This window comes from Scylla paramamosain, chromosome 17, assembly GCF_035594125.1.
Source record: "Scylla paramamosain isolate STU-SP2022 chromosome 17, ASM3559412v1, whole genome shotgun sequence".
Classification (NCBI taxonomy): Eukaryota; Metazoa; Arthropoda; class Malacostraca; order Decapoda; family Portunidae; genus Scylla; species Scylla paramamosain.
Window position 1 is genome coordinate 8,129,553 of NC_087167.1, and position 17,344 is coordinate 8,146,896.

Below are 17,344 nucleotides of genomic sequence, written 5' to 3' on the forward strand. Positions count from 1 at the left end.
TTCCTCTCCTCTTCCTCCTCCTGCTCCTCCTCCTCCTCCTGCCCCAGTGGTCCACGCAGTATCAATATCGCAGACATCATGTAAAACTGACAGCCAAACATGAGCTATGTCAAACCCAAGCACCTGCATTTTTTTTTTCATAACACGTGAATGTCCGAACTGAAAGAAGGAGAAATAAAAGATATATCCGACACAGTAGTATACGTCAAAATAGGAAAAGTACTCAAGATGTGATTCATATTTGCGTATGTACGTGCCTGTTACTAGTGTCTACTGTAATTCTTGTGTTTTTTTTCTTTTTTCTCTTTCTTTTTTTTTTTTTTTAGAAGCACGCCCGTTTTCCACTGCCATCGTCCTTACTTTTACCAATGATCGATAATTTCTGAGGAATATTTGATGAGTTGCTTAATTACACACACACATACACACATAATAGTAGTAGTTGTAGTAGTAGTAGTAGTAATACAAGATGTAGTAGTAGTAGTCGTAGTAGCAGCAGCAGCAGCAGCAGCAGTAGTAGTAGTAGTAGTAGTAGTAGTAGTAGTAGTAGTAGTAGTAGTAGTAGTAGTAGTTTATTGAAAGAAAAAATATACCTCAAATTGAAAATATATACACACACACACACACACACACACACACACACACACACACACACACACACACACACACACACACACACACACACACACACACACACACAAAGAGAAACTTCACTGCACAGCACTTTTTTCTGTCCTAGGTACCTGCAGCAGCTGTTTCCCTATATATGGCGTTTCATTTGGGTAATTCCTTTAATCCATCCGTGAGCGATAAATTGGTTCCTGATGGTTCCTGATGCGAAGTATTCCCTTGATGCCAGTCATTCGTAATAGCGAGTGCACGGTGATTCCCTTGACGCAACGCAATGCTGGTATTTATTTGGGAGAGAGGGAAAGATGCAGAGGCTGAATGCGTTCACTCTTTGCTCATCTCTTCCTTTACCACTGCGATTATTACTACTACTACTACTACTACTACTACTACTACTACTACTACTACTACTACTACTACTACTACTACTACTACTACTACTACTACGATTACCATTAGAGAGAGAGAGAGAGAGAGAGAGAGAGAGAGAGAGAGAGAGAGAGAGAGAGAGAGAGAGAGAGAGAGAGAGAGAGAGAGAGAGAGAGTATAGTCATGCGTTTGGAATAGGGGGAGCATAATACCAGACATATAAAGGATGGACAGCACGAGGAGGCTTAAATCCATTGCAGGGGAAATTGATTGTCAGGTAAGAGCGAGCGAGAGAGAGAGAGAGAGAGAGAGAGAGAGAGAGAGAGAGAGAGAGAGAGAGAGAGAGAGAGAGAGTGCTGGGGTAACTGATAGACACAACTCACCATAAGAGAGTCAAACATGAAGCGAACTTTTTAAAATAAGTCAAAATCACCAGAGAGAGAGAGAGAGAGAGAGAGAGAGAGAGAGAGAGAGAGAGAGAGAGAGAGAGAGAGAGAGAGAGAGAGAGAGAGTATCCCAGCCATAGAGAAAGCACAGGACGATAGTGAGTGTATAATATTTTCTACTTACATTTTCGACTAACAAAACTCTTAACTTCCGCTACATTGAGCTGCACTACAGGCGATTGTGACCTGAGTGAGGGAGTGTTTGGATAATGGCAGGCGATTCTCTCTCATTCGTCCCCCACGTGTGCTGAGTGTGTGTCTGCGAGAGAGTGTGAAGGGAAGGGAAGGAAGAGACTGAAGGGTGACTGGCGTGCGTCTATGTGTATGTATGTGTGTGTGTGCGTGTGTGTGTGTGTGTGTGGATGTGTGGATAGGGGGAATAAAAATGTCATGATAATTTTCAGTCGTTCTTGATGTCTTCGTGATTATGTAGTAGTAAAGTAGTAGTAGAATAGGGATGCCGTTACTACTACTACTACTACTACTACTACTACTACTACTACTACTACTACTACTACTACTACTACTACTACTATTATTATTATTATTATTATTATTAAACCAAAATAATATTAACAGCAACTTGTGTTTGTTTGCAGGCGCGTCTAGCAGAGTGGGACGGAGAGGAAAAGTTTCACACGAGGATGGACATTGAAGATCATGGCTGACGGACGGACTGCAAAAACCACACACACTCCCACACTCCCACACACACACGTTCTTACATAACTCACATCTGACGGGCGCTCTCCACTGCTGCTTCAGTTCAAACGAGACAGCGAGGCCCGGAGCGTGGTCAGACAACACTAGTCCGCTCTTCATCAGCTGAGAAACACTATGGAAACACGGGGAAAGAGGTTGGCAATACAGGGAGAAAGTGTGGCAGCAAGCGCGAGGGAGGAAGAGGACCGTTGGTGTTGCGAGGACCGCCGCCCGCTGAATGCTTACTAGATTTTTTTTTCTCTCTCTCCGTTTCTTTTTATTTGACTGCAGTGTCGCACGCCGAGCAAACAAGACAGGAATATAAACTACGATCATATGCAATTTTTTGATGTGTGTTTAGTGTTTGTGTGCGTTGTGTCCGTTGGCTTTTGACTTTGCCTGCGATGGTGAGAGCAGCGTTGTGAACTAAAAAAGTGGCCTTCTACATCTATATTTGCCTCTCTCTTCCTACTGTCCGTTCTGCAAACCAGATCTCCGCGTCACTCTTACACTGCTTACATTCGAGACACAGAATGATACGAGCAACAGGTGCACAGTTGACATTAGAGTGAAAGAGTTGAAAGGAATACCGAAAGCTGCCGCGAAAGAACGTGTGGAAAAAAGATGAACTTGGAAAAACAGTGAATGGCGTGTTCACCAGTGCTCCATGAAGTGTGGACGTGAAAAGTTTTGTCAGACTGAGAGGAAAAACAACATTATTTCTTAAGTGTGTTGGTGTATAATTAGTAGACGTGTAGCATCAGACTTTTAAGTTTTTCGAGCGGCTGACTAAACGCTCCGTGGCACATCATTGACTTACAAGTTTGGTGTTGTGATAATAGTAGTGTATCTTGACATATCGCCATTTTGTTCCTTCTCCGGTGGCCTAAGAATCTTACATATCACTGTAAATAGTCAATCTTTCCCACCTGCAGACTGTTGACTTCACTTTTACGTGTCTTCTGGTAGGTAGAGGGTAGACGCACACAACGTTGGTTACTTTAAGTTTGTTGATTTCTCGTCTTGATGTTGTGGTGACGCACGTTATTTGGTTCCTAAGAAGAAGTTAAGAATAGCACATGTGTATTTAACCTATAAGCAAAGCAGCAACTTCATATGCAAGGACCTAAACACAGTAAGATAAGGTACGCGCCCGCGATGTTGAGGCGGCAGACACCTCACCCGCGCACCGTACACATTGCTAAGACTTGAGAGATGGCGTGCAGACTCATCTCGAACGGGCCTCTTGCGTCTCTTCTCGTCGTTCTCGCTGTGTCGTGGACTCTGGCAGCCGTGGCCATGGCGGTGAGGGAAGCTGGAATGCCGCCACGAATCCACAACACGACGGCAACGAAGAATCACAGTGCTGAAGGCGGAGGTGGACAGCGGATAAGGGGCGAGGAGAATGGCCATGGCGTCTTTCTGAATAAATTTAGCATCAGTCACACGCCTCCAGGCCACCTACACACCTCTGCTCCTCGCCCCTCGCACGCTAATAGCATGGACAACTACATAGAAAAATACGTAAAATCCTCAGATACAACGTCAAACACACTGGGTCCCAGCGCGAGGCCCATCCGCACACCTGGCAGCAGCGTGAAGCCTGTGAGTAGCAGCAGTGCCACGCCGCCGTCGCCTTGCCAAGCTGATGACAGCACAAGCAGTACTCAGGCTCATGTGGGTGGACCGAGGAGGCAGGTAGTGGCTCCTGCTGATCTGATTTTGACACCCTCCCTAAGGCTCCTGCTGCAGCAGCAAACTTCCTCCACCTCTCTTCCTGTCCCAGAGGCCGCAGAGGAACTGTCATCGGGATCGAACACAGTGGAGGTCCGTGGAGAGGAGGAGGGTGAGGGAAAGGACTTACTACCACTGGACAAACACACCAAATTTTGCCAGCAAGTTGAAGACCTCTTGCTCTCGCTCACTCGTGGCGGCTCTGCCAACTCAACGCGACCACACGAAAACTTGCAAACCGCTCCGGGACAACTTTTGCAAAGTTTTTCGGTAAAGATCAGGCAGAAACCCAACAAGACTTCAAGGAGCGCCGCCACCCTCCGCGGCTCCTCCCCACCTGCTCAGCTACTGGTGCAGCACATGGACGGATCCCCCGTGCAGGGCCCGCTGGTGCCGACGCTTCCATATAAAGGTAAGTTTAAGTCTCTTGTTTTCGTTGTTACTCAATGATTAATGACTGTTGACTCCTGCGGCCGATGGCGAAGGGGGAATGACAAACGTATTTTTTTTTTTCATAGAATGCTCTCTCTTGCCAAAGTGCAGGTATTTTTTTCAACATCAATTGATTAAATTTATGAAAAGGTAATACCTCATGGGAGGAGGCAGAGGGGGACGCTTAATAGCTCTGCCCTCTTGCAGTGAACTGTATTATGCACGGATATTGGTTAGGCGAATAGGGGAGTAAGTTATTCATATTAAGCTCCACACAATGCATCCCTGGAACTATTTTCAAAAGCTCTTACTGCAGTCGTGGATTACACACACACACACACACACACACACACACACACACACACACACACACACACACACACACACACACACACACACACACACACAGTTTTTGTTGTCCTTGGCCAGTGTCCCTCCTACATAAACACACACACGCACACACTAATTCTCCACGGACACCTTATAACCGTCCGTACACTTTAAGACAGCTCATTACTCTCTGCAGAAGCAAGTCTGCATTAGGTGGTCCGTGCATAGACGGACTCACCCAGAGAGAGAGAGAGAGAGAGAGAGAGAGAGAGAGAGAGAGAGAGAGAGAGAGAGAGAGAGAGAGAGAGAGAGAGAGAGAGAGAGAGAGAGAGAGGAGTTATTTGAGTAAAGTTAGTAATATGCCTCGGAATAATCTCCTCGTGTTTGTTGTGAATTAATAAGACATGAAGCAAGACCGAGGTTTGCTAAACTGTACTGTATTACTCAGGGTTCAGAGAGCTTACACTGCCTTGCCCTCCCTTCCCTGCACCCTTCACACCACCACCACCACCACCACCACTTCCTCTTCTCCCTTGTATGAAGCAAATACTGTACTCTTCCCAGAACGAAACCTACATGCGTTATAAAATCCTCTCTCTCTCTCTCTCTCTCTCTCTCTCTCTCTCTCTCTCTCTCTCTCTCTCTCTCTCTCTCTCTCTCTCTCTCTCTCTCTCTCTCTCTCTCTCTCTCTCTCTCCCTCCCTTGGTTTTTTTATGTGATTATTTCTTCTCTTTTTTCCTCTCCTCCTCCTCTTCCTCCTCCTTACTCAGTTTTCATCGTCTTCATCATCATCATCATCAACACCATCATATTCATCTTCTTTTTCTTCTTGTTCTTGTTTTTGTTCTTCTTGTTCTTATTTTTTTTGTTCTTCTTGTTCCTCTTGATCTTGTTGTTGTTAGTATTATCATTACCATCTTCATCTACTTGATGTGGTTGTATTACACGAAGTCTGTACATATTTGACACATTTTCATAGTCCATCTTCACTTCACTTCACTCTCCTCCTCGCGTAACGTAGATGGAAGAATGACAAAAGCACGTAAGCCTATTAGCAGGAAGGACGAACAAAGTGAACACCCCCCAAAAAGTTTATTACACAGCGGGGATCAGCGTCCAGCACTCCATTTTCTATCACACTCTTCTCTTGCCTCTTCCCGTTTTCTTTGGCCCGATGTGATGTCGCCTTTGTGGTAGTAGTGTTGGTGTTAGTTAGGCTTTTAAAATTTTTCTCCCGTGTGTGTACTTAATCTCTCTCTCTCTCTCTCTCTCTCTCTCTCTCTCTCTCTCTCTCTCTCTCTCTCTCTCTCTCTCTCTCTCTCTCTCTCTTGGGCGGAAAATGTCAGTTGATAAGAACAGTACAAGTTAACTTCAGTATTACAATAACGATAATGCCTTCCATTTTACATATGCATTCCTGGAGGAGGAGGAGGATGAGGAGGAGGAGGAGGTGTTGGTAATGTAAGTATTGGAGGAAGAAGAGGAGGTGGTGGGGGAGGAGGAGGAGGAAGAGGAGGAGGAGGCAGTGGTAGTGGTGGATTAGGAAGAGGAGGTGGTGGTGGTGGTGGAAGTGGTGGAGGAGGAGGAGGAGGAGGAGGAGGAGGAGGAGGAGGAGGAGGAGGAGGAGGAGGAGGTAGTGGAAGTGGTGGAAGAGGAGCCAAGGTATTGTCTGAGCGTCGCCTCCCCCACAGGCACTTAATGGACGCGCCTCTATCGGAGAGAGAGAAAAAAAAAAAAATAAAAAAAATAAAAAAATAAAAGAAAAAAGGAAAAAAAAACTTATTCTTTTTTCTCTTAATATTTCGTTCTATCTGTTTGCACTTTTACCCCGGATTGGAGGACTTGAAACCTTGCAAACACACACACACACACACACACACACACACACACACACACACACACACACACACACACACACACACACACACACACACACACACACACACACACACACACACACACACACACACACACACACACACACATGGATGGAGATATTGAGAGAGAGAGAGAGAGAGAGAGAGAGAGAGAGAGAGAGAGAGAGAGAGAGAGAGAGAGAGAGAGAGAGAGAGAGAGAGAGAGAGAGAGAATATTCGTCTCAAAAAGTCTAGTTCTTGGAGTGAAGCCTCAAATCACAACCTTAACGGGAGCTGCCCTGTGTCCCTGTGTTGGTCAGCTCTCCTTCTGCAGTCGCCTGATTTTGTGACCTTGAGCAGTGACCGTGACATCATAGGAGAGGGAGGAGGTGGAGGGGGAGGAGGAAGAGAAGGAGGAAGAGGAAGAAAAGGAGGAAGAAGAAGGAAAAAAAAGACGAGGTAGATGAGGAGGAAGAACAGTATACGAAGGAATACAAAAGAAGTACAAATAGCAATCTGCCCTGAGGTCCTTACTAGGCTGTTTGGGTAACTACTCTATTTTAGCTATTAGTGGGAGAGGCAGGATAGCACAGGAAAACGAAGAAAGGGGGAGGAAGAGGAGGAACATAGGAGAAGAAGAGAAGAGGAGAAAGAAGAAGAAGAAGAAGAAGGAGAGGAAACAGAGACGGAGGAAGAAGACAAAGAAGAAAAGAAAGAAAAAAAAGAAGAAAGAAAACGAGGGATAAGTAGAAATAGGATGAGTGCGAATGATATCAAACAGCAACATTATTTAACGTCCTATTTGCCCCATTAAACTCACCTATTGCATTAGAGAGAGGTGTAGCTGCAATATGAGGGAGAGGAGTGATCTGCTGCTAATAGTGAATACTGGGGAGGATATGAATGTCTGGTGGTCTGGGAGATAGAGACGCAGTAAGGAGGAGGAGGAGGAGGAGGAGGAGGGGGAGGAGGAGGAGGAGTTAATGATTTATGCAGTCAATCCACGAATCTCTCCTTTGCCAATAATTCTATTCACTTTTAATTCACTTCTACAACTTTTTTCTCAAGACGTGTTTGTTAGAGAGAGAGAGAGAGAGAGAGAGAGAGAGAGAGAGAGAGAGAGAGAGAGAGAGAGAGAGAGAGAGAGAGAGAGAGAGAGAGAGAATAATTAAAACAAACAAGGGCAATGTACCACAAACCATCCCATGTATTCTACCGAAGTGAAATTTTTTTAAAGAGAGAAATTTTGGAAAGTTTTAGCCAATCTCATTATCAATATTATATTCTTAGCAGCCATACTAATGCCGTCCTCCTTGTCCTCTCCCTCCTCTCTCTTTGCCCTTCATTTTCCTCCTCCACCTCTCTCTCCCCTCCCTCTCTCTCTCTCTCTCCTCTCCCTCTCCTCTTCGTCATGCTGCTGTGGCGTGAAATAAAAACGTTAAAAAATTTATTGCCAATATAACTGGAACCTTTTTTTTTGTTTTTATGTTTTTTATTTTCTGCACAGGAAGGGAGAGGAGGGGAGAGGAGGGGTGTGTGCGATATAGAAAGGGATGAATGGAGGAAGAAGATGATAACGTGAGGGAAAGGAAGAAGAGGCAAGGAGGGAAGAGACGGAAAAAGAAGAGAAATGGAGGGGAAGAGATGTGAGTAGATGTACGAAAGGGGGAAGGGAGGAAAAAAGAGGGAGAAAGACGGAGTATGCAAAAATAGGAGAAGGGGAAAAACGAGGAAAGAAAATAGAAGAAAGAGATGAAAAAAGACAAGGAAAAATAGAAGAAGGAAGAAGAACAAGGGAAAAGGAGAACGAGGGAAGAGATGGAAGGTAGAAAGAGGGAAGAATAACAAATGAAGATAGGTAAAGAGGAAAGGAAGAGAAACAGAAAGAAAAAGGGAAGGGAAGAGGGAAGGGAGGAAGGACAAATGGAGATGAATGAAGGGAGAGAAGAAAAAAAGAAGTAAAAAGGGCGAAGGGAGAGGAGGAGGGAGATGGGGATGGGGAGGAGAAGAGGGGAAGGGAATGGAGGGGATGAACAAGTTTGGAAATCGCGACACTAGTCAAGATTTGTGGCCCGCGTCGTGTTTGCTGCTGTGCGTGTCCGGGAGGGGTGTGTTTGCTGGAATACTTGTACTGAGGCTAATGCTGGCGGTGGTGGTGGTGGTGGTGGTCGTGGTGGTCGTGGTGCTGCCTCTACGACTGTTGCTGGTACCGCTACTACTACTACTACTACTACTACTACTACTACTACTACTACTACTACTACTACTACTACTACTACTACTACTACTACAATACATTAAAAACATAATTACATAATCCTTTCACACGAACATCCGATAGAGCTCCTTAAACCCTTCACTGCCATCTGCCACACCGTTCCTCAATGCCAAACAACACTGGGGCATTTAATTTCTTCTACAGCCGCCGCTAGAGAGTCTACTGGCTGTACATTGGAAAATCTAATCTTTATAATGCGTTTCCTTCTCTTGTGGGTGTTTGTGAAGAGTTTATGCAGAACCTTTCATGGTGTGAATTGAAGACCAATGAAATGGAAAGTGATGCCTTTTTTCCATCTCAATTTCAAAACTGAGGGTAGTCGCGTTAGCCTTAGAGAGAGAGAGAGAGAGAGAGAGAGAGAGAGAGAGAGAGAGAGAGAGAGAGAGTATTCGGTTATTGTGTCTGTGATGGAGTCTCACCTCGACAGATCACGGCCTTTCCCCTTTCACGTGTGTTTGTTACTTTTGTACTGTTTGTTTGTGTGTCAATTTGAATTACTAATACTAATACTAAGTCTTCGGTTGTTACTACTACTACTACTACTACTACTACTACTACTACTAGTACTACTACTACTACTACTACTACTACTACTACTACTACTACTACTACTACTACTACTACTACTGAGTCTATTCAAGCTCATTACACAGTCAGTTCACTCCATTCAGAAGAAAAGGATATTGAAAATAATAACATTTAATTGATTCCTTTTATTGATAAGAAGGATTTGTAGCATGTTTGACTTACGCCTCAATATAATTATACGAGCCAACTTCTTCATTATCGACTACAGATTTTTTTCTTTTCTCAATTTTCCACTTTTCCTGTGATCATTATTTTCAAGGATACACTCGCAGACTTGCTCGTCAGTGAATCAACACATAATTCACAGGCTTCTCAGGTTGCCGGTACAGAGTTTATTTTCTCCTAAGTTTTTATCGTTTTCGTCATTATTCTTTATTTCCTCTTTCAGTCTTGTTCCTCAGTGGAAAGTCACGTTATTGATAGTTTTCTCGTTAACAAAATCTTTTATTTATTTATTTATTTATTTATTTATTTATTTATTTTATTTTTACTTTTTATGGCATTATTCTCTGGATGTCAGTCACAATTTTGTTTCTCAGTGGCGAGTTACTTGACGGTTAGAATTCCTCATTAATGAATGGATACAATTTCTTCACTTTTATTTTTCTCTTCTTTTTTGTCCTTATTTCCTGGTTTCCATTCAAAATCTTGTCCTTTTTTTTCAACTTTTCTAATTTTTTTTTTCACAATTTTCTTGGTTACATTTACGATGTTTGGTCCTCAGTGAATCAGCACTCAGTGTACAGGTTTCGTGGTCACAAGTACATTCATGTTTTTTTTAAGGGTTTTTATCTTCTTTTATTGATTTATTTTTTATTATTTCCTCTCACAGACAATCTTGTTCCTCATTGGAGCGTCACATCATTGTTTCTTCTTTGACTTATAGATCTTTTGTATGCAATTTTAACTTTGAACTTTTGTTTGTTGTCGTTGCTTTCTGTATTTCATCCACAATCTTGTTCCTCGGTGGAGAGCCAGTGGTTAGGCTTCACCATTAGGGGAGATTTTTTTTTTTTTTTTTGTCATTAGTTTTGTTTAGGCTTCTTAATTGATGGATAGATAGATTGATGGATCTTTTTGTTTCTAACTTTTCTTTTTCACTATTTTATGGTTTCAGCAGTCATTCGTTTCATCATTAAAATATTTTCTTTTAAATTTCCTTTTCTTGTTATTATTTTCTGGTTTGCATTGACAATGTTGTTCCTCACTGGAGTATTTGTGAATTGTTTCTTCATTGACAGATCTTTTTTTTTCCGCATTTTTTAGTTTTTACTTTGTCATTGTTTTCTGTATTTCATTCAGTGTTGTTCCTCAGTGGATTGACACTTAATTTATGGTCTTAGGATACAAGGACACTGATTTTTTGTGGGTTTTTGTCTTTTATTAATTTTTTTTATCATTATTTTCTGGTTGCCTCTCAGTCTTGTTAGTGGAGAGTCACTCACTTGTTAGTTTCCTCGTTAACAGACAGATCTTTTTACCATTATTTTCTGGCTTCCTCTCCCACAACCTTGTTCCTCAGTGGTGCATCACTCACTTGCTTCTTCGTTAATAGATGGATCTTTTCTTTTTCTTTTTTTCTTTTTTTGGAATTATTTTCATCGATAAAATAATTCCAGAAAAAGAAAAAAATCGCTCAATGTTGATCCTCAGTGAAGAGTCACTTAATGTTTTAGGCGTCTTAGTTAATCGATGTTAATAGATGGACCTTTTTCTTTGTCTTTTTCTTTTTTGGAATTATTTTCATCGATAAAATAATTCCCAAAAAAGAAAAAAATCGCTCAATCTTGATCCTCAGTGAAGAGTCACTTAATGTTTAGGCGTCTTAGTTAATCAATGTTAATAGATGGATCTTTTTCTTTGTCTCTCTTTTTTTGGAATTATTTTCATCGAGAAAATAATTCCAAAAAAAGAAAGAATCGCTCAGTCTTGATCCTCAGCAGAGAGTCACTTAATGTTTAGGCGTCTTAGTTAATCGATAGAAGATTTTGTTTTCGTTATTATCTTTGTCGCATTCACGAAGTTGGTCCTCAGTAGGAATGACTCAGCGGTGAGCGGCGCGCAAGCCGTGAACGAGGCTCCGCGCACTAGTCTGTTTCCGGGTACGCAGCCGCGTTCTGAGGGCCGCCACCTCTCGGGCCCACCTCACTCGCGCGGGGCCTGGGGGTGGCGGCTGCGATTCCAGTACACTCAAATCCAGCTCGGGTTTGTAATCAGCAGGGACGCTGCGGTGAGAGTCAATCTTACTGCGGACTGATTTCACAATTATCCTCTTGTAGCGCTTTTTCTTCTCTCCTGACGCTTTTCTGTTTCTTTTCAGCGAGAGCACATTACGTTTGTGGCTACACGGCAATGTTTTCTTTCTCAAATCCAGTTCCTTCTTTGCCGTCACTCTCGGCGTCATCTTCCTCACCGGTGCTGGCGGTGCATTACCCATCACTGTCTTTTTGTGGCGACATGTCAACACCTTCTTTTTCAAATTGTGGCTCTTCCCTATATTCTTTGCAGGCGTCATTTTCTCCACCGGTGTTGTTGTGGAAGTCCCCCACCACCTCCACCTGCTGCTCACGCTCTTCTTGTAGTCAGGCAAACCTTTCTTCTTTCTCAGGTGCATGGCTTTCCTTATCTTGTCTCTCCTTGGCTTGTTCTTCACGGTGACTTTGGTTGAGCACTTCAGTTTGGCTAAAGAGGGAAAGTTAACTTTCTCTGTAAGGTCTTCTTTCTCAACGTCTTTCTCAATATTTCGTGTCTCTTTCTCTTCTGTATTCTCTTTCTCTGGAGGGACGCTGTTCACCTCGTCAGCGTCCGTCTCCTCCTTTCCAGTGTCATGCACATCAAAGTCTTCCCATGCTTCTTCCTCTGGAGGGACGCTGTTCAACTCGTCAGCGTCCGTCTCCTGCTTTCCAGTGTCATGCTCATCACATTCTTCCCAATCATCAGTACACTCTTTCTCTGGAGGGACGCTGTTCAACTCGTCAGTGTCTGTCTCCTCCTTTCCAATGTCATGCTCATCATAGTCTTCCCATGCTTCTTTCTCTGGAGGGACGCTGTTCACCTCGTCAGCGTCCGTCTCCTCCTTTCCAGTGTCATGCACATCAAAGTCTTCCCATGCTTCTTCCTCTGGAGGGACGCTGTTCAACTCGTCAGTGTCTGTCTCCTCCTTTCCAATGTCATGCTCATCATAGTCTTCCCATGCTTCTTTCTCTGGAGGGACGCTGTTCAACTCGTCAGCGTCCGTCTCCTCCTTTCCAATGTCATGCTCATCACAGTCTTCCCAGTCTTCAGTGTTCTCTTTCTCTGGAGGGACACTGTTCACCTCTTCAGTGTCCGTCTCCTGCTTTCCAGTGTCATGCTCATCATAGTCTTCCCAGTCTTCAGTACACTCTTTCTCTGGAGGGACGCTGCTCAATTCTTCAGCGTCCATCTCCTTCTTTCCAGTCTCCTGCTCATTATAGTCTTCCCAAGCTTCAGTCTCCTCTCCTTCACGTGGACTCTCTTCCTCTCCTTTAGGATCTTCATCGTCTCCTTCCTGAACCAGCTGCATGTCACTCATTGTTCCTGGTTCCTTTTCCTTCTTTGTAATATCTCCTCTATCAGCGTCTTTCTCTTCTTCGTCTGTGTTCTTCTCTGCAGGGATGCCTTCCACATCACCAGTGACCGTCTCCAGTTTTTCTGTCTCATCTTCACCATAGTCTTCCCAAGCTGGGGCTTCCTCTTCTTCACCTGTATTCTTTTCATGACTTTTAGAGTCTTCATCCTCTCCTTCCTGAACTAACTGTACTTCGCTCATTATTCCTTGGTCGTCTTCCTTCTTCCCATCTTGCTTCTCATTATCGCCTTTCTCCTCCTTATCTCTGTCCCCTGTTTCAGAAGCGGCGTTTTCCACATCGACAGTGTTCGTCTCCTCCTTTTCATCTTTTCCCTCCCAAGCCGCAGTCTCCTTTCCTTCGACAGGATTTTTCTTCTCGCTCTCAACGGCTCGCTTGTCTTTTGCCTGAACCTGAACCATCTGTACTTTCTTGTCTAATTCTTTACGGTTCTTGGACGGCTGAGCTTCGCGAGGGACGGAACAAAATGCGGTGCTTTGCTGTTCGTTACGATTCATTGACGGCTGCAATTCGTGAAGGGCGGGACGAGATGCGGTGGCGTGCTGTTCCCGTGCAGCAGGAGCCTCTTTGTGGAATGGAGAGCAGCGACTTGCCGTCAAGTTGTTGGTTTGGACTGCAAGCATCGGGATTACTGGCGGCAACTTCACGACCTCTGGACGTGTTAAGATTTGGGCGGGCTCTTCTTTTTTCTCCTTAAAGCTGGTTAACAAAGAGGTCATGTAGTCGATCTTTTCCTTCTTTTCGTAATGTTCGCGTTTATCGCACTCTCCTTTCTGTCGTGACGCGTGTTTGGTCTTTTTCTGAGGAGCGCGCTTCTCCTCGCCTCCTGAAGCTGTCTTCTCCTTCGTAATTATCTTAAATCCTGATTCTGTGACAAAGAGGACGAATTGCTCCGCTTCTCTGTCCCGCATCTCGTCCAGGAAGGTTGTCAGGCGGGCGAAGAGGACTAGCTTCTTTCCTCGCCGCTGCGTGACTGACACCTTCACCGCCGCTTTGCCTGGCTTCCAGTACTCCTGGAACACCATGCCGTTCATGTACATGGCCGTCTCCAGCGACGTGTACTTCTGGAGACTGGCCTCGCTCTTCTGCTTGTTGAACTTAAACTTGGCCACCTTGTCGCAGCTCGGTGTGCGTGGCCAGCAGCAGCAGCACCAGCGAGGCGCTGGGGCGTCGAGGTGATGCAGGGACACCTTCACCTTGCGTGGGGGGCCGCGGAGAATGTCGCCATTCTCCACGACACACACGCCACGGATGTATTTCTCGAAGTTCCGTTGACCGTTCATGTCCGCCTGGGACTCACCACACTCTTTGCTCACTTGCTTTGCCTGAGTGATCCTCAGTGTCTATGGTGCAGGAACACACACGCTTCTACTCACACTGTGCCTTGCTATGCAGCCAGCTATAATCCTGTAGTCTAATGTTTTGGCTGAAGGTACCCCCCAGGCAGTACTTGGCCTGAGGTGGCAGTTTGCCTGAAGTGCTTTTCACCAACTCCAAGCTGTGACGGCTCTCGGCAGTGTTGCCTCCTTACAGAGCACCGGCTTCACGGTTCACAGGCAGGGAACCACGTGCAATGCAATCAGTGTCTTAGGGCGCAGGAGGTAATCCCTCGCTGGCAACTCAGTGACCGGCTACGACCAATAAGAAACTTGCGCGCCATTGTGTTAGCCAATCACAACAATTTATTATGTTTATTATGGTTATTATTATTATTATTATTATTATTATTATTATTATTATTATTATTATTATTATTATTATTACTACTACTACTACTACTACTACTACTACTACTACTACTACTACTACTATTAATAATAACAACAACAACAACAACAACAACAACAACAACAACAACAACAACAACAACAACAACAACAACAACAACAACAACAACAACAACAATAATAATAATAATAATAATAATAATAATAATATTATTATTATTATTAATTCATAGGCATTCACAAAGACGAAAACTTAAATTCTGGTTACCATACAGAAAGAGAGAGGTGAGGTTTGCCCAGAGTGTGTGGTGTGTTGTGCAGCATTCGTCACCAGCTTTCTATTGAAGCTTTAATGACCACACATTATGCTGTGTGTGATCCCCACCTCACGTGTTGTGTCTGTCTGTGGCTGTACGTGTCGTCTTTCTTAAACAAACTGTGGTACAAAATAACATTATAAGAAGTGTATGATTCTACAAGCATTGTATTAAAAGCTAATAAATTACTCAAATTTAAGAACATAAAAGAAAATAAAGGAAGCTGCTAGAAGCCATCAGGCATACACGTGGCAGTCCCAGTATGAAACATGTCTACCTATTTCTTCTTATTATCCTTATCCCTAAATATATCTACTCTTCTTCTAAAGCTTACTAATGACTCAGCACTAACAAAATGATTACTGAGTCTATTCTGTTCATCTTCCACTGTACTCGAGAACCAGTTCTTTTCCTTATCTTTTTAAATGTAACTTTTTTCAAGCTTGAACCCATTATTCCTTGTCCTATCCTAATTACTGATACTGAGAATTTTGCTTCCGTCACCCCTGTTGTTTACTTCCATTGATAAATATTTTCTGTTAAGTATTTATAGACACATGACATCTTGTTCTCACGGTGCCTTGCTTAGCTTCACAGACAACACTTATCGTACTGGAGGTAATCATAACAGTTTAGTCTGCCAGCATTATCGCACAACCATTTTTGGGAGCTAGTCACTTGGTACTGGGGCGGATGGTACCCAGGTCATATATGCCTCCCACTGACTCCCATCGATCCATCCATTCGTCTACCCACCCACCAACACATCCACTCATCCATCCAGCCACCTATCCACACAACCATTCAGCCTCTCATCCACCTACTGACCCACTGACACACCCATCCACACATCTACCCACACGCCTACCTACAGCACATTCATCCATCCTTCCATCTATCAGTCACCCCAGCTACTCACCCTCCCATCCACATATCAGTCCATCCACCCATTCATTTATCCACACATCAGTGCATCTACTCATCCACACACCCATTTACTCACTCATGTATCCACCCAGCCAAATATCCACCCACACACCAACTCACCCACCCACCCATCCACGCATCCACTCACCCATCCACCTATCCATCCACACAATAATTCACTCATCCACAAATCCAACTGTATCAATAAGTATCTCGTGGGTGGGTGAGTGTGAGTCGGTGAATAGAAGGATGGGGATCTGGCTCTGGGTGGATGGGTGGATGTCAGTGGGTGGATATGGTTGAGTGGGTGAGTGGATGCGTTATTGAACATTATATTAGTGTGTGCGGATCCACAACAACAACAACAACAACAACAACAACAACAACAACAACAACAACAACAACAACAACAACAACAACAACAACAACAACAACAACAACAACAACAACAACTACTACTACTACTACTACTACTACTACTACTACTACTACTACTACTACTACTACTACTTACCTACCAACCACCGCCACCACCATCAACCGCAACAGAGATAAAAAAAAACAAAAAAAAAAAAACAAAACAATTATGCAGGAACAATAAAAAAAATGCTTAATTCGAAAGTGACGTCATCATGCCAAATGAGAGAGAGAGAGAGAGAGAGAGAGAGAGAGAGAGAGAGAGAGAGAGAGAGAGAGAGAGAGAGAGAGAGAGAGAGAGAGTTGGGGAGAGGCGCTATCCGTAATAATTGGCTGCAAACTACCACGTAATTGCAATGAGGGTTGGAGTTTGTCTTTTTCCGTCAGTAGTTTTTCGTGGTCTTGTTTCGGTTGTTATTGTTCTTGTCCTGTTCCTCCTTATTTTTCCTTTCCTTCTTGCTTTCGTAGTAGTAGTAGTAGTAGTAGTAGTAGTAGTAGTAGTAGTAGTAGCAGCAGCAGTTGTTGTCATGCCAGCAAAGTTAATGGCCTTAGAAGCATCGTGGCCAGAATACTACTACTACTACTACTACTACTACTACTACTACTACTACTACTACTACTACTACTACTACTACTACTACTAGAGAAAAGTGACAGGGAAGGATGACGGAGCATGCGTGGGATGGCGCCTTTTTTTGGGAGGGTGTGTATTCATTGTGTAAGTGGAGACAAAGGAGGAGGAGGAGGAGGAGGAGGAGGAGGAGGAGGAGGAGGAGGAGGAGGAGGAGGAGGAAAGGTACGGAAGGAGATTCATTAGATGGGCATATAATCAAATCGATCGTCTGTTGCTTATCATTATCTCTCTCTCTCTCTCTCTCTCTCTCTCTCTCTCTCTCTCTCTCTCTCTCTCTCTCTCTCTCTCTCTCTCTCTCTCTCTCTCTCTCTCTCTCTCTCTCTCTGCTTTTGACACTTTGTAAAATGTG

At 43.9% G+C, this 17,344-nt stretch overlaps 1 protein-coding gene across 5 annotated transcripts in view; it reads left to right on the forward strand.

Annotated features, from left to right (window-relative positions):
- Positions 1 to 17,344, forward strand: part of LOC135108425 (uncharacterized) — an 88,992-nt gene that overhangs the window by 20,514 nt on the left and 51,134 nt on the right. For all 5 annotated transcript variants that reach the window (XM_064019389.1, XM_064019393.1, XM_064019390.1 and 2 more), the window contains one exon: positions 2,045 to 4,293. In XM_064019389.1, the coding sequence (XP_063875459.1) occupies positions 3,363 to 4,293 (931 nt within the window). In that variant the 5' untranslated portion in view covers positions 2,045 to 3,362. The remainder of the gene's footprint in view (positions 1 to 2,044; positions 4,294 to 17,344) is intronic.